This window comes from Thermomyces dupontii (assembly GCF_041956625.1).
Source record: "Thermomyces dupontii strain NRRL 2155 unplaced genomic scaffold VTN31scaffold_1, whole genome shotgun sequence".
Taxonomy (NCBI): Eukaryota; Fungi; Ascomycota; class Eurotiomycetes; order Eurotiales; family Trichocomaceae; genus Thermomyces; species Thermomyces dupontii.
In genome coordinates, this window is record NW_027192307.1 from 1,405,147 (window position 1) to 1,429,584 (window position 24,438).

The following is a 24,438-nucleotide window of genomic DNA, read 5'->3' on the forward strand; positions in this document are numbered from 1 at the left end:
GCCATTCTCATGGCTAACACCAGCAGTTCCAATGCGTGCCATTGAGACCGAGGACAAGCATCAGATGCCTCCACAGAATGAACCTGCAGGTGGCTTCGACGACACACCCATCCCCTGGGCTCCGCCGGGCTACACGCTGAAATTCACCTTCCATCGCGCCAATAACCTCCCCTTTGCAGACTTCAACTCCTTCTCGTCGGATCCCTACATCGTGGCGCAGTTGGTCACCGATCTGCCGCGCCGCCACAAGCAGGATCCGAGCTTTTTCTTCCGCACGCCCACCATCCGTCGGGACACCAACCCCGTCTGGGAGGCGCAGTGGATCGTTGCGAATGTGCCGGCCTCGGGATTCTATCTCAAGTGTCGCATCTACGACGAGGACCCGGCCGACCATGACGACCGCCTGGGCAACGTCCATGTGGTCGTCAACGGCATCGGCGACGGCTGGCAAGGCATCCTCCAGCAGTCGTTTCCGGTACGGAAACGCTCCGGAAGCAAGCGCGCTTACGCCGTTCGCTCCGTTGCCGCGGCATTTTCTCGCAACCGGAAACTGGACCCCGAGTTGGTCCTCAGCGTCGAATGTTTGGGCCGGACCGCGACGGACAATGGCGGCCAAATGTACACCGTCGGCCCGATGCACTGGTTCAAACATTTTTCACCGCTGATCGGTCGGCTGGTCGGGACGTCGGCGGCGGCGGACGACCAAGACGGAAGCGGGAAAACTATGACATACAAGTAGAGTGCCCCGGATCCTTCTTGAGTTTACTGTTATTTTTTTTTTCTCTCTGCTTCCCCCTTACTAGGTGGGTGAACATGAAACTGAGTAGGTGTCTCCGCTTCAGTTTTCCGGCCGTTCAGATGCAGCTCCGCGGCCCCGTGCCCTCCGTGCTGTATCACCGATATGTCGAGTTCCGGCCGTTTGTGGCCGGGATGTTCACCTCCAAGACACTGCGAGGTCGCATTCTGAATCGGGCACTTCACCATCAGCATGCACGCATCTACAATTTTGACCGAAGCACTCTGTACGGGCAGTTCCCGGAGCCGTCGGTCGACGTCACCCGGTGCTTCTTGGAGTTTGTCGACTACGGCCGCGGCGGCCGCATCTTCACCTACGTGCTCACGCTGGATGGACAATTTCGATTTACCGAGACAGGCAAGGAATTCGGTATCGACCTTCTAAGCAAGCACACAATGCACAGCGATGTCTCTATCTATATTGCCTTTTCCGGCGAGTTCTTTGTGCGGCGGCGAAAAGGTCGTCGCCGCGCCAACGCCAGTCGTGACTCTGCTTCAGTGGAGGAAGAAGCCGGCTCCAAGGACCCTTCCATGTACGAGTTGATCATCGACAACGACAGCGGGACGTATCGACCCAACGGGACGCTGCTGCCCGTCCTCCGCGAATTTCTCTCGTCCAACCTGCCGGAGCTCCACATCACGACTCTGGACTGCCAGGCCGATGCTGACTGGATGAACCGGTTAAAGGAAGAGCGCCGGCAGATCAAGGCCCAGTCCCGCGCTGGCGTCGTCTACCTGCAGACCAAGCTCGGTTCTGAGTCGTCGCTGTCCAGCTCGGATGTGGAGGAGATGGCCATCCGCGCGGGCCACCCAGGCAAAGCGCGGGGCGAACTGCGGCAGCAGCTCCACGACGCCAAAAAGGTCAAGGAGAAGTATCGGCGCTGGCTGGAGGAACAATCATAACGACGAAGAATAGTGGACTGCTCCCACGCCGACTGGGCGCGGAGAGTGTGTGTGTCAAGTGTTCCTGTCTGCGCATTTCCCTCGTCTCGACTTCTTTCTCCATAGGCCACTGTCCAAACACCATGGCTTCGTTTCGGTGATACCACTTAATCATTAATCTGTAGTCTTAGTCGCATCATTCGTCATGCATGCAGTTTTCGCATAATTGTAGGAGTATCCGAAATCATCATCCGATGTTGTTTCTCTTTGTTCATCCAAATCTGTGTGGGCGCCCGAACACGGCGATGATTCTCCCGCAGATGAGGAGTCGCAAAAAAATCAGCAAACAGCATTCGCCGTGTCTTTCCCGGCATTTCTTCCATCAATCTCCATAGAAATCTTTCATTGTTCTTCATCGCTGGGAGCGTCTGCCGAAGGGTCGACTTCGTTGGCCCCTCCAATCCCCTGCGCCGCTCCCACTCCGCCTCCGCCTCCATTTCCGTCTCCGACAACCGTCTCCGCCCTCGATCACATTTTGCGCCCTCCTCTGATCTCCACGGTAGTATCGTGTGCTAATATTTCGAGGTGTTACGGTGTCCAAATATCATTTCAGCTCTGATTGTCTTGCACGCTCGGGTGTTTTGCCTCGTGACCGTTTCCCCCATGCGCCACCCGGTCATGACCTGACCGAAGGCAAAAAGGCATCAGGGGATACAGGGACCAGAATCAGATCAGAGCGCTCGTGATTCCAATACAAATCGCAAATAAAAAGAGAAAAAAAAATACACAGACTCGATCGTCTTTTCTATCATCTCTCCGAGTTGTCGCGCCCCTATCCGCTGTCCATGTTGATTCCGATGTCCGCCTCGACTACTTTCCGCCCCATGACTTGATCCTAGGCAACAGGACTGCAGAGAAAGATCGAAAGATGGGGAACGTTAGTTCGCGCATCGACGACTCGGGCTCCCTCTTCTTCAAGGATCAGAACAGATGTAAGTGGCTGCGACGGGGGTTCTTGGACGGTCGCGACTGACGCACTGGCGCAACGCATCGAAGTCACAATCTCGAATATCACCATCACTACTGGTCGCGGTCGCGTGCTGCTATCGATTACCCCCAACTCATTTCCGGCGACAAGATACATTGCTAAGCGGGATGCCGCCGATGATGGCCCGATCCAATATGTTCAGGTACGAGGTGACAGAGAAGACTCGATTCCCGCCATTAGCATACTGATGGGTGATTTCTACCTCCAGGACCCCGATCCTCCCGCATCCGCGGCGCCGTCTTTCCTCCTCCGCCTGACAAATGACGAAGAGCTCGTCTTCAAGTTTACCTTCATCATCAGGCAAACGCAAACGGGGCAGGTGGTCAGCTCCACCGTGAACGGAGTGACGACATCGCTTCCAGAGACCGTAGACACGACCCTTACGGGCCTGACGTTCGTCCATGCGTCCAATCTGAAGGAGCTTGACAACCTGATTACGTGCGAGTTTCACGCGAACCCGAACCTGCAGAACAACGAAAATGTGCAGCTGATCGGTGACTACTCGACGAGCGGCTGCCCGTCCGTGCAGTTTGACTGGTCATGGACGTGGAAGCCGCCCAAGCCCATCGAGGACAAAGGTGGCGGATGGCGCAACAGCTGCAGCTTCCTCGACTATGACCAACGAGCAAACCGTCTGAACACGCTGGTCAACATGTCGTTTTGGGTGCAGAACACGGCGCGGCCGCTGCCCAGCCCGCAGCTGTTGACGTCGCCGAAGCTGGATATCCCCATCCCCGCGCGCAATCGGATACCGTCTGCTCAGTCGATGTTGTCGAACGGTAGCGAGGCGGATGGTCCCTTGAGCGTGACCGGACGGCCAGGGAGTCCTCCTGAAGCGGGCGATGTTGCGCCTCAGCCGCCCCCGGCTCCAGCTCCAGCGCCTGCTCCGGTGAAAGTGGATCTTCCCTTCCGCCCAGGCGACGACGTGAGCGCGGTGGAGGATGGCCCCCTTTTCCGCGCCACCATGAAGGCGCTCGAACAAAAGACGGGGAACATGCGCGTCAAGATCAAGAAGGTCCTCAAGAAGGCCGAAGCGGCCCACCAAGCGCAGGTTTCTTTCAACGAAGCGATGATGGCCTTCATCTCGGCTCTCGACGACGCCTCCAGTTCCAACGCCAACGCGATCCAGCCGGCTATGGAGCACTACTTTGAGAACATTGCGCGACAGATCCTCGACTACGAACAGGCGCACGCGACGCATCTGCAAAAGATGGTGATTGAGCCGTTGACCAAAGTCTACAATAACGACATCAAGCAGGCCGAGTCGAAGAAAAAGGACTTTGACGAGGAAAGCCGCGACTTCTATGCCTACGTCGGCCGCTACCTGGGCCAACGACAGGATTCGCTCAAGGAGAAGAAGCGCGCCGAGAGCGACTCCAAGTACCAGGCGAAGCGGCGCAACTTTGAGCTGAAGCGGTTCGATTACTCGTCGTTCATGCAGGATCTGCACGGAGGACGGAAAGAACAGGAGGTTCTGTCTCACCTGACCAAATACGCTGAGGCGCAGGCGCGGAGCTTTCTCTCCACGGCGCAAAAGGTCGAGGAGTTGATCCCCCAGCTGGAAGCACTGATCAGGGAGGTCGACCAGGCAGAGAAGGAGTTTCAGTTCAAGCGCACCGAGCGCGAGGAGAAGCGGCGGGCGCTGGAAAAGAGCACTCACCCCTTCATCGAGCCGGAGGCGCTCTCCGCGCCGTCGGCCAACGGCGCCACCGAATCCGAACTGAACCGGGCGGACAGCACCGGGTCGCAGCTGCGAAACGTGAACAGCAGCACGTCGTCGGTGGCGTCCCAAGCAGCAGCCACTTCCACCGTAGCCGGAGGTGCAGGCACCGCGGCCGCGAATCGGTTCCGAGGGATCCGCGATCTGGAAGAGCGCGATTCTTCCGGGGCGGGCGACAAGTCACTGGGTCCGCAGAGGAAGGAAGGGTTGCTCTGGGCCTTGTCGCGGCCGGGGTCTCATATTGATCCAAAGGGAATCAACAAGCAGGCATGGCACAAGTAAGTTTTTGGTAGTCCCATTTCGGATCGATCCTCATACTGAACGACGGGGGACAGGTTCTGGGTCGTGCTGGACCAAGGCACGCTTTCAGAGTACAGTAACTGGAAACAAAAGTTGGATCTGCACATGGATCCCATCGACCTGCGGATGGCCTCGGTGCGAGAAGCCCGCAACGCGGAACGGCGGTTCTGTTTCGAGGTGATTACGCCGCAGTTCAAGCGTGTCTACCAAGCGACGTCGGAGGAAGACATGAGCAACTGGATTACTGCGATCAACAACGCATTGCAGAGCGCGGTCGAGGGGCGCAGCGTGCCGCCGTCGGTGCCACCATCAGCGCAGAGCGACAACGGGTCTATCGGGCGGATCGGGTCGATTCTGACGGGCAAGAGCTCGTCATATTCGGAAAAGCATTCAACGCCGTCGACGGCCAACAAGGACATCGTGAGCCGGCGGACGACGGTCGGGGCGCGGCCCAGCTACATGCGCAACGACAGCAACAGCTACGAGGACAACCCGGCGAAGCTGCTGCAGACGATCCGGGAGGCAGACCAGGGCAACCGATGGTGCGTGGACTGCGGGACGTCGATCAAGGTGGAGTGGGTGTCGATCAACCTGGGAATTGTGCTGTGCATCGAGTGCAGCGGAATCCACCGGTCGCTGGGGACGCATATCTCCAAGGTGCGGTCGCTGACGCTGGACGTGCACTCGTTCTCGAACGACATCGTGGAGATTTTGCTGCAGGTGGGCAACCGGGTCAGCAACATGGTGTGGGAGGCGACGCTGGAACCGGGCCAGAAGCTTTCGCCGTCGGCGTCGCGGGAACAGCGGCTGCGGTTCATCACAGCCAAGTACAGCGAGCGGGCGTACGTGCGGCCGCACCACCTGCCGCCGGACGAGGCGCTGCTGTCATCGATCAAACGCAATGACATCCAGGGCGTGCTGCACGGCATCGCGCTGCGCGCCAACGTCAACGTCACGGACCGGTCGCGCAACACGCACGCGGTGTTCCTCGCGCTCGCGGCCGCCGACCCGGCGAGTCCGTCCTGCACCACCAACACTCCTTCGACCACGACCTCTTCAGCCAATACAAAGGCCATTCCGTTCCCGATTGCCGAGCTTCTGGTGCAGAACGGCGCGGAGATTCCTACCACCCCACCGCCCATCCCGCTCTCCCCAGCAGCACAGCTCTACCTCAGCCAGCGCACCGCAACCAGCATGCCGCCCGCGGGGCCGTCCTCGAGTGGCGGCGGCGGCGGCGGGCTGCTGAAACCGGGCGATGCGTTAGCGTCCTCGCCGGACTCGAAGGAGAAAGAAAAACTCCAGAAGCGCGGGAGTGCCGGGGCGCGGTTTGCGGGAAAGATGGCGTCCTTGGGTGTATGAATCATGTCGATCTAATGTGTCGGACCATATAATATCTACTCGTATGGAGGTTATGCTCTGCTCTTTTTATTTTTTTTTTTTTTTTTTTTTTTTGTTTTATGAGACGATGTGATGTATTATGATGATGATATTGTTTATTGATGAGTACCTATGTAGCCAGTGATGTCTCTCTTCAAGTTCTAATCTCTTGTTTTGATCGGACTTGGACCGTCTACACTACAACTCGGGATTTTTATGAGAGCCTTCTGCCGTCGGTCAGACGATTCCCACCCATTTCTAAGTAAATCGTACATCTTCGTCAACCATGATGAAACCATATCAAGGCATTCATACGAAGTACCCATGGCCCCGATTCCGGGTCAACAATATGCATCTAAGGAGGGTCGAGGGTTTGCATTATCTTGGACGGGTACTGTAGGGAAGTTGGGAACTAACTCGTATGTAGTTAGCTTCAAGCCAATACAGTCAACACAGCGTTCTTTTTTTCTTTATTTTTTTTTTTCTGTCTAGAAAGAAAAAGAATCATATAGGAATGTGAGAGCTTTCGACGAAAGATGAACAATCTCTTGTTTTCCGTAGGCCTAAACTAGGACATACTGTGTAGGAGGCGGAGGCTCCTATTTACACTATGCAATTTTCCTACTTACACGGTGTACTAGCCTTATTTAGTATGGCCTTTCTTGGCTTGAATTAGTTTCAACCAGTGTCGCTTCGGGCCCACCATCTATCTGGATTACTCTAGTTCATTTCAGGGTTAGCACTTCTTCTCGGTCCACCAGGCAATGTACCTGTACGAGTACTCGGTAAACTAACCCTAGTGTCGAAACCGCCTCCATAGCTGAACCCCCTAAATCTTCTTTGTTTTCATAGCTTCACTTTTACGTACTCGCACGCTGTACTGAATCCGTTGTCGTTTTCACCGATCCGAGTTCTGTGGCATTTTCTCTGTTTCTGGTTCAGACGAAGGTCCCTTGCGCGCAGTAGAAAATAGGGACTTTACTTCGTTCGATGATCTCCTCAAGGTGAATGAATCGGCGAGGAAATTTGGTTACTAGTGGTCATTCGGCGGACCTGCAACAAAGCCAATCGATATGATCTCGAATGCAGTTACGGACGAGAACGACTGGTAAATAATGTTCAGCAGATTCAACTTCGTCTTCTCCAGAGGTGCTTAAAGCCACGCGTGCCTCATTACCCGTGGCAGACCTCAAAGAGCTTCGGGAGTACAGGTACATTGCCTGGTGGACCGAGAAGAAAGTACTAACCCTGAACGAACTAGAGTAATCCAGATGGTGGGCCCGCAGCGACACTAGTTGAAACTAATTCAAGCCAAGAAAGGCGATACTAAATAAGGCTAGTACACCGTGAGGTAGGAAAATTGCATAGTGTAAATAGGAGCCTCCCAGTAGTTAGTTAATACTGGGTAGAATGAAGAAGAACAGCCGCGGATGGATTCCCCGCGCCAAGCACTCCGCATACGGAGTGCATATTTCTGGAAACATGGAAGATAGTTAGGGCACCTACCTAGTACTCAATTTGATCGTAGAAAACTCGCAGATTCAAGTCCGGATAATTTCAACCGATTCCCACTATGGTCAACAATCACAATGGATTACATGGAGAGATACAAAGTAGGCGGTGTGGGCTCCTCCACAAAACATGCAGGCAAAAAGGCAGTGCTAGACTCGGAATCAAATAAATCCTCCATCACATGCTACCTAGGTACTGTAACTACTTACAATAGCTAGGCAGACTTTGAATTTGAAGTTCATGCGGTTCAACTCTACCGAGAGGTTTCCCAGCCCATCTTCATGAATACAAACAAATACGGAGTAAGTATAACGACTAGAGAGTAGATCGAGACAATATGAAAGAGGAGTCCCCTCTTCATCAAGTATCATCACCATCTGAAATCATGGATGCATCATCGACTACTTAACTTGATACGAGCATCGCTTGACGAGGAATTTATCGTAGTTAGAATTCTTCGGACAAACTCCAAATCAAGGCAAGGTTCCAGAAAAAAAACAAATTTCCCCGAAAGAAAGACAGAGAAGCGCGGAGAGAAGGAGAGAAGGAGAAAGAAAAAGTTCAATCGAACAAACAGGGGGGGGGGGGGGTAAAGGCTGCAGAGCGGCTGACAAGCCAGTAAGTATAGACGATATACTTGGAAGTATTCAGGTAGCGAACCCGGGGAGGCGAGCTGCACGAAAGACATGCACTTTGGACGGGGGAGTTCATTCTGATTGGCTATATCGACAACCATATCGCTCGCGTCGCTCGCGGGCCTTGCTTTTTGCAGATAGGCTAACAGGACCAACCCTTTTTTTCTCTATTATTTGCGAAATCATTCGCGCTCCATTTGCCCTCGGAAGAGAGAGCGACAACTGGCTTTTTGTTCATTCGGTACGGATAGACGGGGAAATGTACCAATCCATCCTCCATAACCCACTCCGTAGATTCTCTGCAAAAAAAAAAAAGAAACCCCACCATGTAATAGGTCTTGCAACAACGCCGTCGTTTTGGTGGACACTGCGCAGGCCTGGCTGGCGGTGGCGCCAGAAGCCCCCCGTGAACGGGGGGAAGGGTTCTCGACTCAGTCGACTTTCCCCAGCCCGCAAAGCCAAACAAACCTTCTGTACAGTTCTTCGTTCTTCGGAAAAAATGCAGATCCTCTACAAAACTGCACTTAACCTCCTTTTGAGGCCTGGGCGGAGGGACTCCCCAGGAGAACCGTCAACAGCGGCGGAGTAAATAAAAAGTATGTAATGAGGACGCAGAGTAAATGAGGCGGTGATGGACGTGGTTTCCAACACCTTCTTCCTCGTTCGCGGTGGAGATGGTTGCGGGAATCTGGCCAGCTCCATGGAGGCACGACAACGGATGGCGGCCTGCAAAAAATACATCCAAACCTACCTACCTAGATAGAATAGGTACGAAAAACCAGCTCCGTCCACCCTACATACAGTGAGTGTATCTGCGGACTCATCCCCACTGCCCAGAAGCTGCTAGATGACAAAACAGTCACGGGACTGAGCATGACGATTCTTCTGGTACCTTCCTTCATGTCCGGAAATAAGAAGCAAAGCCTGAGCCCTGCGGTGTGTGGCAAGGGCATAGACTCTTTTGTTTTTTTTTTTTTTTTTTTTTTTTTTTTTCAGTCTTGTTCGCTGAACCAATTCGTTCTCTGGTAGAGCAAATTGCCAATCGCTGGCCGAGCTTCTTCCTCCCTTCCCAGTCTGCCTCCCGGTCGAATAGATTTCCCGCAATCTGGATCTCCAGCTTCTTTTTTCCCCCCCCCCCCCCTCCTGACCGGCCCGACTCCGACAAGACCGAAAGGACGCCGAGGCCCGTCGGCCCGACGTAGTTTCCGTGCTTTAGTCTGATTGATTGAACAGGATCGTCAGTGCGCACAGCCAAGGCCACTCGCCGTGCCCCGGAAAACATTTCCGCGGAGCTTGGTCATCGATCCCGTGCACACCTCTCGGGCGGATCCTCTGATTTCCCCACGTCAAAACAGCAGGTATGTGTATGTCAAACTCTCGGGATAGCAAGCTGTGAGTCAACTGTCCTGACCTTGCCTCGTCCACCCTGGTGTAAGCCGTAGCCTACGGTCCACTCAGCCATGCATAATGCCTCCCAAGCTCCGCCAACCACCTCGAAAGATGCGCCCTCCGACGGTAGTCCCGGCGACAACCAGCCTGGCCCAGGTACCTATTGCCCCCCTGCCGTAGCCAACCCGTGTGCTCGAGATCGCCCTTGCTGAGCTCCGGCCAGGCACGTCGCACCAGCCCCTGCGCACGCCGTCGATCCAGCCGCACCCGCCTACGGCCAATTACTATCAGCCCTACCATGCCCCGCCCGGCCATGCTCCGCAAGCCACGCCATTCAACATGACCGACGTGGCGGCGGCGTTGCCGCAATACGGCGGCTATGGTCCCCAGCCCGCGTCCCAGCAGTTTGGGCCGCCGCACGGCATGATGTACCCGATGCCGCCGCACATGCCATCATTTCCCGGGCCGGTGCCAGGCAGCGCCAACATGCCTTATCCAATGGGGTATCAGAACCCCTACGCCCACCCTCATCAGCAGCAATCGACCGCACAGTTTCCACAGGGCACTTCCACTGGCTCGGCGTATGTGGCGTACCCGCCGTATCCGCATCGGGACGCGTCCACAAATAACCCCGGTTATAGTCCCTCGTACCCCCGGCAAGGGCCCTACCACGCAGGAAGTGCCTTGCCCTCCAAGCAATCTGGCCCCCGTCATGGGCAGTCTCCGCCCAAGTCGGACAAAGAGAGAAAGGAGAGCTCGTCCGACGTATCCTGGACGATTGTCGATGGATCGCGGCAAACGTCCCGCACACATACTCCGGGTAGGGAATCTCCTTCCCGAATTCAACGCTCCAAGGCCAGCCAAACAGCTGTCACTAACAACCTGGACAGGATCTCGTTCCCCTCGTGGCACGGCGCCTGCGCCGTCCCGTAAACCTAAACAATCGGGTCATGCACTATGGGTGGGCAATCTTCCTCCGGGCACAAACGTGGTCGATCTGAAGGACCACTTTGCCCGCGATGCCACCCATGACATTGAAAGTGTCTTTTTGATTTCCAAGAGCAACTGCGCGTTTGTCAATTATAGAACGGAAGAATCCTGCACTGCCGCCGCCGCCCGATTCCACGACTCCTGGTTTCAAGGGGCGCGACTGGTGTGCCGGATACGGCGCGGTCTGGCCGGCCCGGGATCGGGAGCCCACCAAGGCTCCCCGCATACCGGCAGCGGGCCGCGCCAGGGGACTGCGCTGGATAAACCTGAGGAAGATAGCTCTGACGCCCGAGAGCGTCAACAACAACCAGGTTCTGCTGTAACTACCGCACCTCGGAGAGTACCCGAACGATATTTCATTGTCAAAAGTTTGACCGTAGAGGATTTGGAATGGAGTCGGCATATTGGCATTTGGACCACGCAGATTCACAATGAGGCCGTCCTGAACCAAGCGTACGAGGTATGCCTGCCTACCCGGAGCGACTTCCCGTTCGGCGAGTGTGGGCTAGAGGTGCTGACGGTGCAGACTGCCGACAACGTGTACTTGATCTTCTCGGCCAACAAGTCGGGCGAGTATTTCGGATACGCACGCATGGCCTCTCCCATCCGGGACGACCCGGGCCTTGCCATGGAGCTTGCCTCGCGACCCGAGTACCTGTCGCCGGAAGTGATCGAAGCGTTGCAGGTGACGCCCACGGAGGCCACGAGCACGGCTCCGAGCGGGCGCATCATCGAAGACCACGCGCGGGGCACGATCTTCTGGGAAGCGGACACATCCGATTCCTCGTCGGCCGAGGAGGACAGCAGTCACGACGGCGAGGGCGGCGAGGAGCGCAAGCCCGAGGGCGAGACCCCCAGCGGCAAAAGCGCGGAGGACGAGACGACAGGAGCGAGCGGACAGACGCTTGGACGGCCGTTCCGGATCGAATGGATTTCCACGCAACGAGTGCCCTTTTATCGCACTAGGGGCCTGCGCAATCCTTGGAATGCCAATCGCGAGGTGAAGGTGGCCCGAGACGGCACCGAAGTGGAGCCGAGCGTGGGGAGGAAGCTGACTCAGCTCTTTCACTCCAACCTGCGTTCCTATTGAAGGCGACAAAAGTCGGTCATGGTTGCTTCTCTTTTTTCCTTTTTTTGCATCATTGATGGTTTGGTGGATGAGTGTTTGGATGGTCTGATTGAAGCATTTTTCTCTATTCATTCTGCAGTGTTTTTTTTTTCTCTAAACATGTTCTTTTTCCCATGTTTCTGCATGTCTCTGGGGGGTTTTGCACAGGTTTCCGGCTAGGAGTGTGTCGATAGAGAGCGAAGACCTGATAAAGCCTATGATGAGAGGTAGCTTTGCAGCCCAATCTTTTCCGGTCGACTCGCCGTCCATCATAAACGAGCCAGACGACCAGAAAGTCCAGGAATCATCGTCGTCCAACTGTCGGGCTCAATTTTCCTAGGGACATCTGTCAGCACCGATGCTTGGCGACTGCGGGAGCGGCCGCCAGTCTCTGCTGATGAGATAGAATCCAGCGATCCTGCAATTCACAGAGAGATGGATCCCGAGTCTGTTTCCAGGTCAATGAGGTCTTTGATATATAGTACCATATTATATTTGTGATATAAACCTAGATGTACCTATGAATAACCACATTGTATGTAATCATCTGTTCACGTGAATCTCAACTCCAAAGCGGTAAGGCGGAAACTGAAAGCGGGGAAAGCTCCCTCCGGGCGGAAGCCACTACAGTAGTTAATACTGATCTCATGCCTGAGGCACCCGGATCTGCAGCCTGAGCTTGTCTATTTGCTTAGCCGCATTTGGCTTAGCGCTGTTCTGAGCGACCACTGCGGCCTCTGATTGGTCCATTTTCTGGCACTTCCAGGCTTCCGGGCGTCCCAAAGCAATGATTGTGGCTCCGCCGCGACGGCTGGCCCCAGACTCCACTCGGGCTGCTTCCTTCCCAATTGAGGCACCGAAGTGACAGCTTGCTTGGTCACCGGGGAAGAACAAGAACCCTCTCCAGCGTCTCTTCCCTTCCCGCACTCTTCATGTCCTTTTTTTTTTTTTTCCATCTCATACTTCGCACTGAAGAGATTTTGCACTGAATTGATTGCACACCTCCAGGGTTCGTGGTGTGGCTTGCCCCCGTGGATGGAATCGGGGTAATCCCTACCAGGTCTTCCTGGTCAGGCAATCCCCCCTAAGACCATCGGCATTTGCCAGTTGTTCCCTCTCCAGTTTCGTTAACCCCTCTCGTGACTGCGGTCCTTCCCTCTCTTCAACCATCATCCCACCGGGTACTTGCCATTTCCGATGAACTCTCTGCACCTTCCCAACTGACAGACCTCGGTAGCTCCTGCCTCTTGACGTCACTCCATGGATGGCTTAAAGCAGTGACGCCGTCGTCTGCGGGAGCTGCACCACCACCACCACCACCACTACCAGAACAGTCTGGACTTGAACGTTGCCATCGCTTTTGTGCTGAATTCTCTTCTCAATCTCTCTCTAATATCATCATGTCGGGCGACCGGAGCGATTCCGTCTCCTCGACTTCATCCCAGCCGCGTCGACCATCGTTGACGGCAGGCTCCTTTTCTGAAATGTTTCGATCCACCGGCGGCGCGGGCAGCCCCCCGTCTGCGTATCCGCCAGCGGCCAGCCCGCCATTTCCCAGCCCCATCGCCACCGCGGCAGCCAGTGCGCAGTCCAGCCAGCGCCGCTTGTCGATCACAACGCTGGGCCTGTCCGGCACGTCGCCGACGCAGACATCGTTCGGCCCGCGGGCAGCAACCGGCGGCGGAAGCCTCTCGTCGAGTGCGAGCAGCGACGATGCGGGGGAGGAGCCGCCGTCCGCGTCGCTGCCAACGCCGTCGCCTCTGGCGCGACGCATGTCCTTTGGAGCGCAGGCGCTCCGAGATGTTCGTGGCAACACCGGTATATACCCCTCATCGCCAACCTCGTCTTCCTCATCCCTCCCTGTTGCCGGCATTAGACCACCCAGCACGAACCACACTGCATCTCCATCTTCAGCCCCTTCTGCAAGTTCAGACAGTATCACCCTCCCCAAGAAGAGGAATCCATCTAACCCGGCCTGGCGACCTCTAGGCGAGGGCTTCAACTGGACTGAGGCTCTCCGGACCCGAGCGGAGCGAAGGCCGTCGCTGGCGGGCTCGGGCGCCAACACGACCTCAACGTCGCCACCCAGCAGGCTGAACGCGCAGGCGCATCATCAGCGTGCGGCATCGATTGCCATCATGGAACAGCCGACCCGAGAGGTGCCCAAGCAGCCCCGTCAGCAAGAGAAGCCGGATTTCTTCCAGGAGAAGATTCTTCGCGCTGATTTCATGGATTAGGTGTTTTAATAGTTTTGGTATCAACGTAGCGTTTGTCGTATCCTGCATTCAATGGTTCGCTTCTTTGACTATGTTTTGATTTTCCATGTATCTATCAACTTTGCACATCCTGCTCAAACGACTTTCCTGCTCAGTCTTCCTGAGCTGGCATCTGGATATAACAATATCGTTGTCCTGCCAATGATCATCGACTGGACACGCGAATTCAGTGCCCCAGTCAATATCTTTTCCGTGGTCTCGAAGGTCCCGAAAGACTGGAGGGAGACCTGCTGGAGCCCTGGAGGTCCTCCTGACACCGTCACCGATCTCTCCGAGACTCTTGAACAACGTCACTGCAATAGGATTTCGCCCCAAGGTGGGCCACATTGGCATTTTGGACGGAGGAAACAAGCAGGAATGGCGCTCTTCTTGAACGGTCTTTTGTTAATTGGAGCCTCAGTCTGACGATTGAGCTTTGAACGGAGAAAACCTACAATGTTGTGAATCTGTAGTTACCGCCCCCATTCGAGTGAATCTCTGACCAAGCCAACTCAGAAAGAGGCTGTTTGACAGACTACTGCATTGCCGGAAGCGCTGGAGAAACCATGTCCTTGAAAACTACCAGATCAGGCAAAGGCCCTTCTAACCCTAAGAAAAGTCTGCCAAGTTCTTTCAGACCTTGATTGATGAGATGATAAATCAAAAAAAAAATCAAACCAAACCTAGTCCGAATCTAATCTATTCTAATATACAAAGTCCACCACTATTAAAGCCGATCAATCAATAGGGAATACCATTTGTCATCAGCTGGAACTGATCGTATCCCTTGGTGGACAAGCTGAGATAGCTCTTGCGGATCAAATCCCGCATGTAATCGGCAGCCTCGCGTTCCGTGCGGTCAAGCACGAAGCGATCCCGGAAATTGCGCAGCGTGTCTGGCTTGAAGCAGGGCAGCCCACTGTCGAGCATCATGGTGACGATGTGCTGCAGCTTGGTCGCGTGCGGCCGGGCGGCCAGGAACGCCTTGATGGTCAGGGACTCGAACCATTTGTAGGACTGCGTGGCCGTGGGATCGTGCGACGTTGAGCCGGGCAGGTGGAGGCCCGCGGAGGCGCCGTCCGAAGACGCGGGCGTCGAACCGGCCGTGGTGGAGGCAGCGATGGGCGTCGTTGCGGCGGAAGACTGCTGGGTGCCCCCCATCACCGCCACCATCTCCGAGGTGAGCTTGAAAGGTGACCGCTCGAAACGCACGCCGCCCGGCGCGATGTCGAAGCAGAACCCAAAGTCGATGTGAATGATGTGCCCCGCATCGTCGATCATGATGTTGCCGTTGTGCCGGTCCTTGAACTGCAGCAGGTACGAGATGACCGAGTACGACGCCATACTCTTGATGAAGTTGGTCCGCGCCTCCTGGAACCGGATCGATTCTTCCCCGCCAAACTTCGACACAAAATAGTCGTACAGCCCGTTCACTGCCTCCCGGCCCAGCATGTCCCGGGAGATTGAGTTGGGAAGCACGTCGATCACGCCGCATCCGGGAGCAGTCGCCGTCACCCGGTACGGGAACACCCATACATCCAGTCCGACGTTGGCAAAGATGCTCCGGAACGCCGCGATCATCTGCAGCGCCAGCACGTCTTGCCGGCAATCGTCTCCGACTTTGAAGATCGCCGACTGCCAGACCTCGTATGTTTCCTCCCGCGGTTCGCCACCGTTTTCCTTCTCCGTCCCCGGAACCTTCCGCGTCTTCCGGATCCGAAACGTCGCCATGTAGGGCGCCTTCGCATGGCTTTGCAGCGGCTTCCCTGACTTGCGGTCGATGCCCACCACAACCCCATCTGGGTTCGATGGCAGATACACCCCGACCTCCACCTGGATCTTGCGCAGCTCTTCCTCGATCTTTTGCTTCTTCTCCTGCTTGCTCTTTTTGATGTACGGCCGCAGCTTCCCGGACACACCCGTGATCTCGTTGAAGAATGAGAATTCCCTCTCGTAAAAGTCTCGTTCCTCGTCCGAAAAACCGTTCAGCAGAATCTCCATGAATCTATCCAGGGTCGGCTTTATCGAGTCGGGCTACAACAACGGTTAGTGAGTCATCGGACGCAAGATGAGAATCGAACTTACGACTTGTGCATCCTCGTCTTTGTAGGCGTTTGCCTTCATGTTCCATATCACTTGATGCGCAAAGAGCTGCGACAGTTTCGCAGACTCGTAAATGTATCGCTGGACATAACCCAGGGAATCATAGCGCAGCGCTTGTACCAGCTGAGGGACGAGGTAGAATCGCACGTCGATGGGGTGGCTCTCCAGTGCTTTCATGGCGTACTGCAAGATAAACGGGTGGTTGCCATACGCCGGCAAAAAGTACGTGAGCGCCTCGACCGGTGCCACCGGCGCCCAGTACAGCAGATACTACACCCATGTCAGCTAAATCAGCAGCGCAGTTAAAGTGAAAACACACACCTTCAATTGAAACGATACGTCTGATGGCAGACTTGGGCCAAGCATGATTTCCAAGCTCGCCTCTTGATCGATCGCCTTCTCCGGGAAGTTGAGCAGTAACGATCGAACATCGTGCCGGACCTTCTCCGACGGAAACCGACTCACGAGTTGCAGTGCCAGACTCGCGCTCTCGGCCCATGCCAACTTCACGTACTGGGCAATTCCCTACAAACATTAGCATCCCGCCAAATAATGTCGCGGAAGAACTTACATCATAGTTTGCTTTCGTGCCAAATCCCGGCATAATGGACTTCCTCTCCTGTCCCAGAGGGTAGAGCCAAACTCTCAACCGCGACCTTTCGTTTTCGATCAACGTCTGCAAGAGGTCCTGCTTGCTCTGCAGAGACTTGTACACGCCAACGCTGTTCGCGCCCACGTGCGCCACGCTCGCCAAGGAAGACGCAACATCTTGCAGGAGTCGGTCCTCAGCCTTGATCTGCAGACGGTTGCCCCCAAAGGACCATCTACCAGGGTTAATCGAGAGCCTTCGCTTCTGGTCAAGGCATCCACTTACCTTGGAGGATGGCTGAACCAGTTGAGAGCGGCAGATAGAACCAAATCTTTCAATTTCCACTTCGACACGGAGCTCTGCGCGGTAGCATGTCGCAGGAATCTCAACCCCAAGGACACAATGTGAAAATACACCTCCCTCGCCAGAGGATGCCCGCCCGCTCGCCGCAGACCCACCAATGTGGCGCTGATCATGCGATAAAACACCCGCTGAAGATGCGGGTTGCCGAGTCTGATGGCGTTGAAATGGCTCTGGAAAAATTGCAGCACCCGATAATGCGGGGTGAGGATGCTCTGGGCACGCTTCTGTTCTCTGACAAGGGCATCTTTGTCCGATGGAAGCAGTTCGATATTGGTAAAGAAGGGGTCCGGATGACTGTCTCCGTTAGCATGAATCCGTGACTGCGAAAGTTTCCATGAACTGACTCAAATCTCGGGTCAAAGACTCCCCTGCCACGCTCGACAGTCCTCTCCCAAGCTTCTGCTACCTCGACGAGTATCCGCGACTCCGTTTGGGGATTCTCGTGGATGACTCCCAGCCAGATAGAGATGCCAAAGTTGATCGACTCTTTAGTGAATATCTGGAACGGAATCCCGACCAGTAGATGGATAATTGACGGATAGATGTCGCGGCCGCTGCACAACAGCGACGCCGCTTGACGCAACGCTTCACGAAGCTCATCAGTCGAAACCTCGGCTCCTTGAGAAATCTGGCTTGAAAGACGTGCAAGAACTTCCTCAGTCTCTCTGACTGTCCGGTCTGCCATGTCATCATCCTCGAAGTCTGTCATCTGGTCAGTTCACTGCAGTAATGACCGATCTTCTAAAGAACTCACCAGGCTGGCTCTGTTTAGACCTTGCCAGCGGTAATTTGGAATATCGATATTCCTGACGCGTCGTATATTGAGCAATGAAGTCCGACGCAAAATTGACGGTTTCCAAGCCATTGTGATCCACATTGCCTTTGCACTGTGTCAGCCTATTTGAAACGCACACTTTCTGTAGATTGGACTCACTCAGTCGCTGATCGGCCACTGGGATCAGCGAGGCCATTTCCAGGGCAAATGAACGTCCTAAAGCAATATCACCATAGGCGCCATCATCCTCGAATTCCGAGAGATACGTCTAAACAGATCAGTCACAAACCCTGATAATGCACTCTTCCTCCCCACTCACCTGCAAAAGTCCCTTGACATCCAAAGGCGCAATGTTGATCACCGCAGTCACCCAGCTTTTTGCTCGACTATGGAACGACCGCATGGTATAGCGGCGCATTTCGTAGTTGTCGGATAGTTCCAGACGGATATCACCCCTCGGTAACGTGAAGGTGGATTTCCATCCATACTCCTCCAGCTCGCTATCTAGGCAAGATGACCACATCACGCTGAGCAAATCCAGCAGAACAAACAGTGAGCTGCGGTCACACAGGGCCGAAGGAGAGGCGCTAATGATCCTGTCTGCGCATGCCACGGCTACTTCCTGAACTCGGGCTATCCGATGACAGCAAGATACGAAAATCTTTGCCAGTTGTTTTGACAGATGCCGCGCCGAGAACCGCTCTTCTTTCCCCTTGAGGGTCCGTGACAGGTACGTATCGACGACCTTTCGTGCAACGGCAGCCATGCAGCCGCCCATCTCGGCTGTGTTCAGGGACGGATCCAAAAAATACGTCAAGATCTTCGTGCACTCTCCAGACGAAGCCCTCAAGATCTCAACCAGGACGCTGGCGTTCAGAAACACCAATTTCTGGTAGTTGAGACGTTTGATCTCGGATTCATGTTCGGGGAGCTCGGTCACGAGCCATTTCCTCTGTTCGGCCTGTCTCTGGGAACTCATACCCCTTCTGAGGGTCATGTTCAGCTCGACGTCGCTCTCCAAAACCTCCGTGCGATTTTCCGGCACAAGGGGCGGCGAGTACTTTGCCAGGACAGACAGCTCGTCACGGTAGCGTCGGCCGGCGTCGGAATTTATGGAGATTCCGTGCACTACGATATTGAACCAGGTATCTCGGAACAGAGGCGCGGTATCGTCATCGAACAACTGCACGACCGGTTCATCCCCAGGCTTGTCCTGCGAACAAAGGAGCAACGCTAGCGGCTTCAGAAGAGGAATGATATCAACTGGCGACAGCACAATGTCCTTGTGGCGGTCGTGCTCGAGATCGGATACGTCGCCTTTGCTGACAATACTCTCCAAAAGATGGATGAGATATATACGGTAAAGAGGCGAATTTCGTTGCAGGTTCGCAGCAAGATATTCTCTGGCATTCTGCACCGCGTCGACGATGATGCTTTGACTCTTGACAAAACCGTTTTTGTGGAGACGCGTGTAGAACTTGAGCAGCAAGTCAAACTCCGTCTCCTCGTTGCTCAACCCCAGTCTGGCAGTTTCTTGAATGATCGCGGCATCCACGGCCAGACTAATTTTGCCGATTTTCTGTAGAAGCATAGACTGCGCCAAGGCCGTGATCTTGGGGTCGTTGCAGCTGGTCGAAATAGTTACAATGGCATGAATCACGTTACGATAAGTAGCCGTTGAGTCTCCTTCGCCGTCGGAGGAAAACGAGAGCACACTATTGTCCAGCTGCGCATATGATTCGTGCTTAACACCGTTGTCAACCGCCCCCGAAGGACTTGCAGCCTGGCTCAGGACATTACCCAGCGTGTACAGGGTTGTGATGGTGGGATCGAGGGAGTCCTGACACATGATATTGAGGACTTGGGAGAGACTCTGCGAGGCGATGGCCACGATGGACGGGGCTGTTCCACCCTGGACAATGAACTTTAGCAAAGCCTGGCTCAGAATCGAGGCGGTTGTAGGAGACAGCCTGGCCATGCTCGCGACAGTTCTGAGGGTTGCGGTAGCCAGCTCGATACTGGCCATCTGGCTCTCGTCCACAATAGTGTCTTCCAGCCAGGAGAGCAGGGTATCGGCGTCGGCCAGCTGATCGTCGAGGATAGTACAATTTAGATAGCTGACAAAGGCCAATGCCTTGACTGAATGAGCCAGTTCCTGCTGCCAGGGAGAGCCCAGCTGTAGATAGTCGGCACCATCTTGAAGAACCTGGACTTGCTCGGCGATGACGCCAGCCATATGACCCACTAAACGATTTGTCGCATCGCCAGGATTCGGTCGTGAGACTGCTATCCCTATCATGTACTGGTCCAAGAGGGCGTCTTCGTCAGTGGCAGCGGACCCCAGAACTGTGGTGATGGTGCATGATTTGATCAGCCGCATGTAGGCTTGCTGCAACAACATCGCGCCGAGAGGGCGACCGCGGGCTGCGTAGCGTCGAGAATATCTCCGCCACTCGCGCAGATTCGCATCGGAGGCACTCAAGTTACGAATGGTGGACGAGGCGGTTTCTACTGCAACGAGAAAACCCTCGGACAGGACTCTCTTGGCCCGTCTCAGTAAGTCCATCTTCTCCGCAGCTGACCACAGGTGCGTAAATTGCGACACTGACTCCAGGAAGCCAACGACCGATGCCGTTATCGCCATGATTTCCGCAGTATCTGTCGGTCGCGTGTTTCCCTCGATCTTGATGTGCCAGATTGACTCGGACACCATGGCGTCAACCGCCTTGGCGCAGTTCACCAAGTACGCCGTCACCGCAGCGGCCACTTTGGGCAGGAGGCGCACGTGTTGAGATCCGATGGAGAGAAGTGCGGCCGTGACGCAGCGGGTCAACTCTTCCCATGGCGACGGTTTGATATCTAGCAGAAACGGCGAAGGACGGAAGGTTTGACAGTACGCCTCGGGCAGGTATTCAGCCAACTGGGCCACCAGTTTTGGCGCAAGGTCCGGGTGGACTACTCCGGACGACGATGACTTGGACAGCGCAAGCACGATCTCGAGCTCCCGGATCGACTAGAAGGCGGTGTTAGGCAGAGCACGGATCAAACCTCCAGGGGGCACAAACCATGGGCGACCGGGAGACCGGGGGGTGTCCCTGGGTTGCGTAGTCGACATGTCCGTTCGTCTGTGGCTTCTTCCCGCAGCTCGTAAGCAGGCGCTCCACGTCTCGGTCGCCATCACGAGTATTCTCTGGCTTCAGCGCAAGAGCGGCTAGTCGCTCGAACGCCGAGCGCCGGACATCGAACCTGGATTGAAGATACTCCTGTCAGCTATTGCGCCGGGGTCTGCGGCAGGGGGACTCACTCATCCATGGTGAGAACTTTAGACTCAGAAGGAGTACATTGAGGCAGAATTAAGGGAGAGAAACGGACATTACATAGGCAACGAACGCCCTGGGTTCATAACGGTTTTTACGAAGTACAGCTCCTTCGTTAGTACATACTTCAGCCAATTGATTGATTGACTCGGCATCAACTGGCGAAATGACTCCTGAAATCCTCCGGCAGAATTCCAGGGTTTAGGGCGGGCGGTGAACTCTGGACAGGGGGAAGAGAAGGCTGTGGTTGCCTGCTTGGATTACGGGCTGACGCTGTTTGGAATGGAGAAGGGGACTGCCTCAGTGTGGTTCTGCAGCAAGGAAACCTATCCTCTTCACAATCCTGGATATAACACTGGGTCTATCAGTGCTGCTGGCATGCAGACTTCTGCAGTCTCGATTCCTGACTGACGGCTCACGCAGAGCCGCAGATCTCGATGCCTGAGGCCACAGTTCTAGGTATCAGTGGGACTCCTGGGGACTCCAGGCCCAAACAGGCTGAGCTCAAGGTTAACATTATGCTCGTGTTTCTGTCAAGGCTGTAAGCAAAGAATGGGATCAATGACCTTCTATTCGCTGGAAATGAGAGTTTGAAATTGAGTATTTTTCTACCCGATAACCACTACCAAGGCATCAGCGGACAATAGCTGTTCTTTTGCCTGGAAACTGGGAGCGATGGCGCCCAAACGCGAGAAGAGCCATCTGAAGCGCTCAAGGGTATGGCGAAAACTTCAGACATTGCGATTAGCTCTCTACGTAGCCAAACGATTCTGACAATCACACAGGCCAACGGGAATAACGAACCAGACGACTCGAAAAGGCCTCGTCGGTCGCAGCGTCTCTCATCGCAGTCAAAACCACTCTCGACGCCCGTCAATAATGACTACCTTCCCACGCCATTGACCGTCAACGAGTCTACTGCGACTCCTACTTCCAAGGACGCAACGATCACGCCGGGGCAGACGCCCGCGGCGGAAAACGTCTCAATACCATCATCCCAACCGGGGGATACCCAACCGTTCTCCCAGTTCGTATATCCGCCGCGCGCCTTCGCAGACGAGGTGGAGGATGAGGCGGCCGAGGGCGTCTGGGGTTATTTGCTTCCGTTGAATGAGAAGTCCGGGAAGGCTTTGGTGCTGAGAAAGAGGGACAATTGCTGCGCCGCGGACGGCTCAACGCGCAAGAACACCAAACAGGGCAAAAACAAGCCCACTCTCCCACCCGGTGGCTATCTGATCGGACGCCACCGCGAGTGCGGTATGACCCGCGACCGAAGCGCACCGTAGTTGTCTTGCTAATCGGGCCCAGACTTGGTGTTGGACATCCCGACAATCTCCAACCGACACTGCCTCATCTTCAGCGAGGTTCGGAATGGGGACGTGGTCGCGATTGTGGAGGATCTCTCCAGCAATGGGACCTTCGTGAATGAGGCGCTCTTGGGTCGCAATAAGAACCGAGAACTGGAAGACGGCGACGAGGTGACGCTCATTGGAGAAGCGAGGTATGTTTTTCGATATCCTCGGACGAGAGACACGAGCGGCTTTCGTCATCGGTACCGGATCCTGCAGCAACTGGGAAAGGGGCATTTTGCTACCGTTTACCTGTGCATAGAACGCTCGACGGGTGTCAAGTACGCAGTGAAAGTGTTTGAACGCCGTCAGAGCGATTCGCAGAGGACCCTTGACGATACATTGCGGCAGGAGATTGGTCTACTGATGAGCGTCAATCATCCCAATGTGCTCTGCCTCAAGGAAACGTTCGATGAGCGCGATGGGGCATATTTGGTGCTGGAGCTCGCCCCAGAAGGCGAACTCTTTAACTACATCGTGACCCATCGCAAGCTTTCGGAGGCCGAAACGCGCAAGGTATTTTTCCAACTCTTCGAAGGCCTGAAGTACCTGGTAAGCCGTGCTCCTGTGACCGCCGGGTTCGCAGCCGGTCGGTATGCTAATTCAGGTAGCACGATCGCGGCATTGTCCACCGCGATATCAAGCCGGAGAACATCCTGCTGGCCGATAAGAATTTGACCGTGAAATTGGCTGATTTTGGCCTCGCCAAGATTATTGGCGAAGATTCCTTCACCACTACTTTGTAAGACCTTGCCCCAGATCCCTGAGGATGAGTCCTGGTTCTGACGACAATCTGCAGATGTGGAACACCAAGCTGTAAGCGCAACCACAGGGGTAGGAGTGTCACTTCAGTCTAACGTAGTGGCATTAGATGTTGCGCCGGAAATTCTCGAGGAGAGTCGACATCGCAAATACACCAAGGCTGTGGATATTTGGTCCTTGGGGGTGGTTCTGTACATTTGTCTCTGTGGCTTCCCGCCTTTCTCGGATGAGTTGTACTCTGAAGAGAATCCATACACCCTGGCCGAGCAGATCAAATTGGGGCGTTTCGACTATCCATCTCCGTACTGGGACTCCATCCCCGACATTGCGCTGGATTTGATCGACCGGATGCTCACGGTTGATCCTGACAAGCGTATCACCGTGGATGAGTGTCTCGAGCATCCGTGGATGACCCAGAAGTACCCCAGCGCCTCGGACAGCACCGACGGACTGACCGGAGCCATGCGTCAGCTAGACTTTTCCCGACGCAAAGTCGAACGAGAGCGGACGCTTCTTGCGACTCTCAACGATGTTCAAGTCGATACCGTTGTGCCCGACGAGCATGCAGAGGTTAAAGTATTCCGAAAAAATGCCGCTGCCAATCGGGTTCACAACACTCCCAGAAGGACTCGGGAGCCTTCCCCGAGCGCCGAGCGCCGCCCCGACGAGTTCATTCGGATGGGTGGACGCGGGGACCCGGCTCTCTTCGACGAGGACCCTACGAGTAACTATGCACCCACGGGTGTGGCTGATGAAAACTAATACCAGTGATCGATCATGGTGACTTTGGACATCTACACTATTGTGCATTGGCTTTTGAGGTGATGTTTTATTGTATTTGGGATCTCCAACTACCTACCTACTCTCAGTGGTCATCCAAAATGATGGGCGAGGGCATGATATCTGTTCAGGACTCAGGCTATTCCAATAAATAATGTGGATTTGTTTGAGATGACATCTTCATTCTCGGAAGAGGATTCATCCGAACTGTTTTATGAGTTCAATGAGTTTTAACCTTAAAATCATGTACCCATGTCTTCTGCGGCGTTCTGGGGTCTGACCGTCGAACAGTCCAGCTAATCACAGTACATATGTACTTCTACTGTTCCTGGTACCTGTTGGTTTTGCAGCTGGTGGCTGATGCTCATGCTGATTAAGCGAGCGGCACG

At 54.9% G+C, this 24,438-nt stretch overlaps 6 protein-coding genes across 6 annotated transcripts; 5 read left to right on the forward strand and 1 right to left on the reverse strand.

Annotated features, from left to right (window-relative positions):
• Window positions 1-31: 31 nt before the first annotated feature.
• VTN31DRAFT_529 (uncharacterized protein) lies at window positions 32-1,698 on the forward strand (the record flags this gene model as incomplete). Its single annotated transcript, XM_069405772.1, has 2 exons — window positions 32-735; window positions 843-1,698. 2 exons carry the CDS (start codon window positions 32-34, stop codon window positions 1,696-1,698), a joined length of 1,560 nt encoding a protein of 519 aa, XP_069263385.1.
• Window positions 1,699-2,605: 907 nt separating this feature from the next.
• VTN31DRAFT_530 (uncharacterized protein) lies at window positions 2,606-6,104 on the forward strand (the record flags this gene model as incomplete). The annotated part of the gene is made up of 4 exons (XM_069405784.1): window positions 2,606-2,669; window positions 2,734-2,867; window positions 2,934-4,723; window positions 4,781-6,104. 4 exons carry the CDS (start codon window positions 2,606-2,608, stop codon window positions 6,102-6,104), a joined length of 3,312 nt encoding a protein of 1,103 aa, XP_069263386.1.
• A 4,137-nt stretch (window positions 6,105-10,241) lies between these two features.
• On the forward strand, window positions 10,242-11,738 carry VTN31DRAFT_531 (uncharacterized protein; the record flags this gene model as incomplete). The annotated part of the gene is made up of 1 exon (XM_069405795.1): window positions 10,242-11,738. One exon carries the CDS (start codon window positions 10,242-10,244, stop codon window positions 11,736-11,738), a length of 1,497 nt encoding a protein of 498 aa, XP_069263387.1.
• A 1,418-nt stretch (window positions 11,739-13,156) lies between these two features.
• On the forward strand, window positions 13,157-13,993 carry VTN31DRAFT_532 (uncharacterized protein; the record flags this gene model as incomplete). Its single annotated transcript, XM_069405806.1, has 2 exons — window positions 13,157-13,574; window positions 13,746-13,993. 2 exons carry the CDS (start codon window positions 13,157-13,159, stop codon window positions 13,991-13,993), a joined length of 666 nt encoding a protein of 221 aa, XP_069263388.1.
• A 759-nt stretch (window positions 13,994-14,752) lies between these two features.
• On the reverse strand, window positions 14,753-21,153 carry VTN31DRAFT_533 (uncharacterized protein; the record flags this gene model as incomplete). The annotated part of the gene is made up of 11 exons (XM_069405817.1): window positions 14,753-16,045; window positions 16,097-16,384; window positions 16,436-16,639; window positions 16,686-16,938; window positions 16,989-17,360; window positions 17,411-17,768; window positions 17,821-17,946; window positions 18,001-18,109; window positions 18,161-20,854; window positions 20,907-21,087; window positions 21,146-21,153. The coding sequence occupies 11 exons, from the start codon at window positions 21,151-21,153 to the stop codon at window positions 14,753-14,755; spliced, it is 5,886 nt and encodes a 1,961-aa protein (XP_069263389.1).
• Window positions 21,154-21,833: 680 nt separating this feature from the next.
• VTN31DRAFT_534 (uncharacterized protein) lies at window positions 21,834-24,031 on the forward strand (the record flags this gene model as incomplete). The annotated part of the gene is made up of 6 exons (XM_069405828.1): window positions 21,834-21,875; window positions 21,944-22,415; window positions 22,467-23,059; window positions 23,119-23,249; window positions 23,307-23,323; window positions 23,379-24,031. 6 exons carry the CDS (start codon window positions 21,834-21,836, stop codon window positions 24,029-24,031), a joined length of 1,908 nt encoding a protein of 635 aa, XP_069263390.1.
• Window positions 24,032-24,438: the final 407 nt, after the last annotated feature.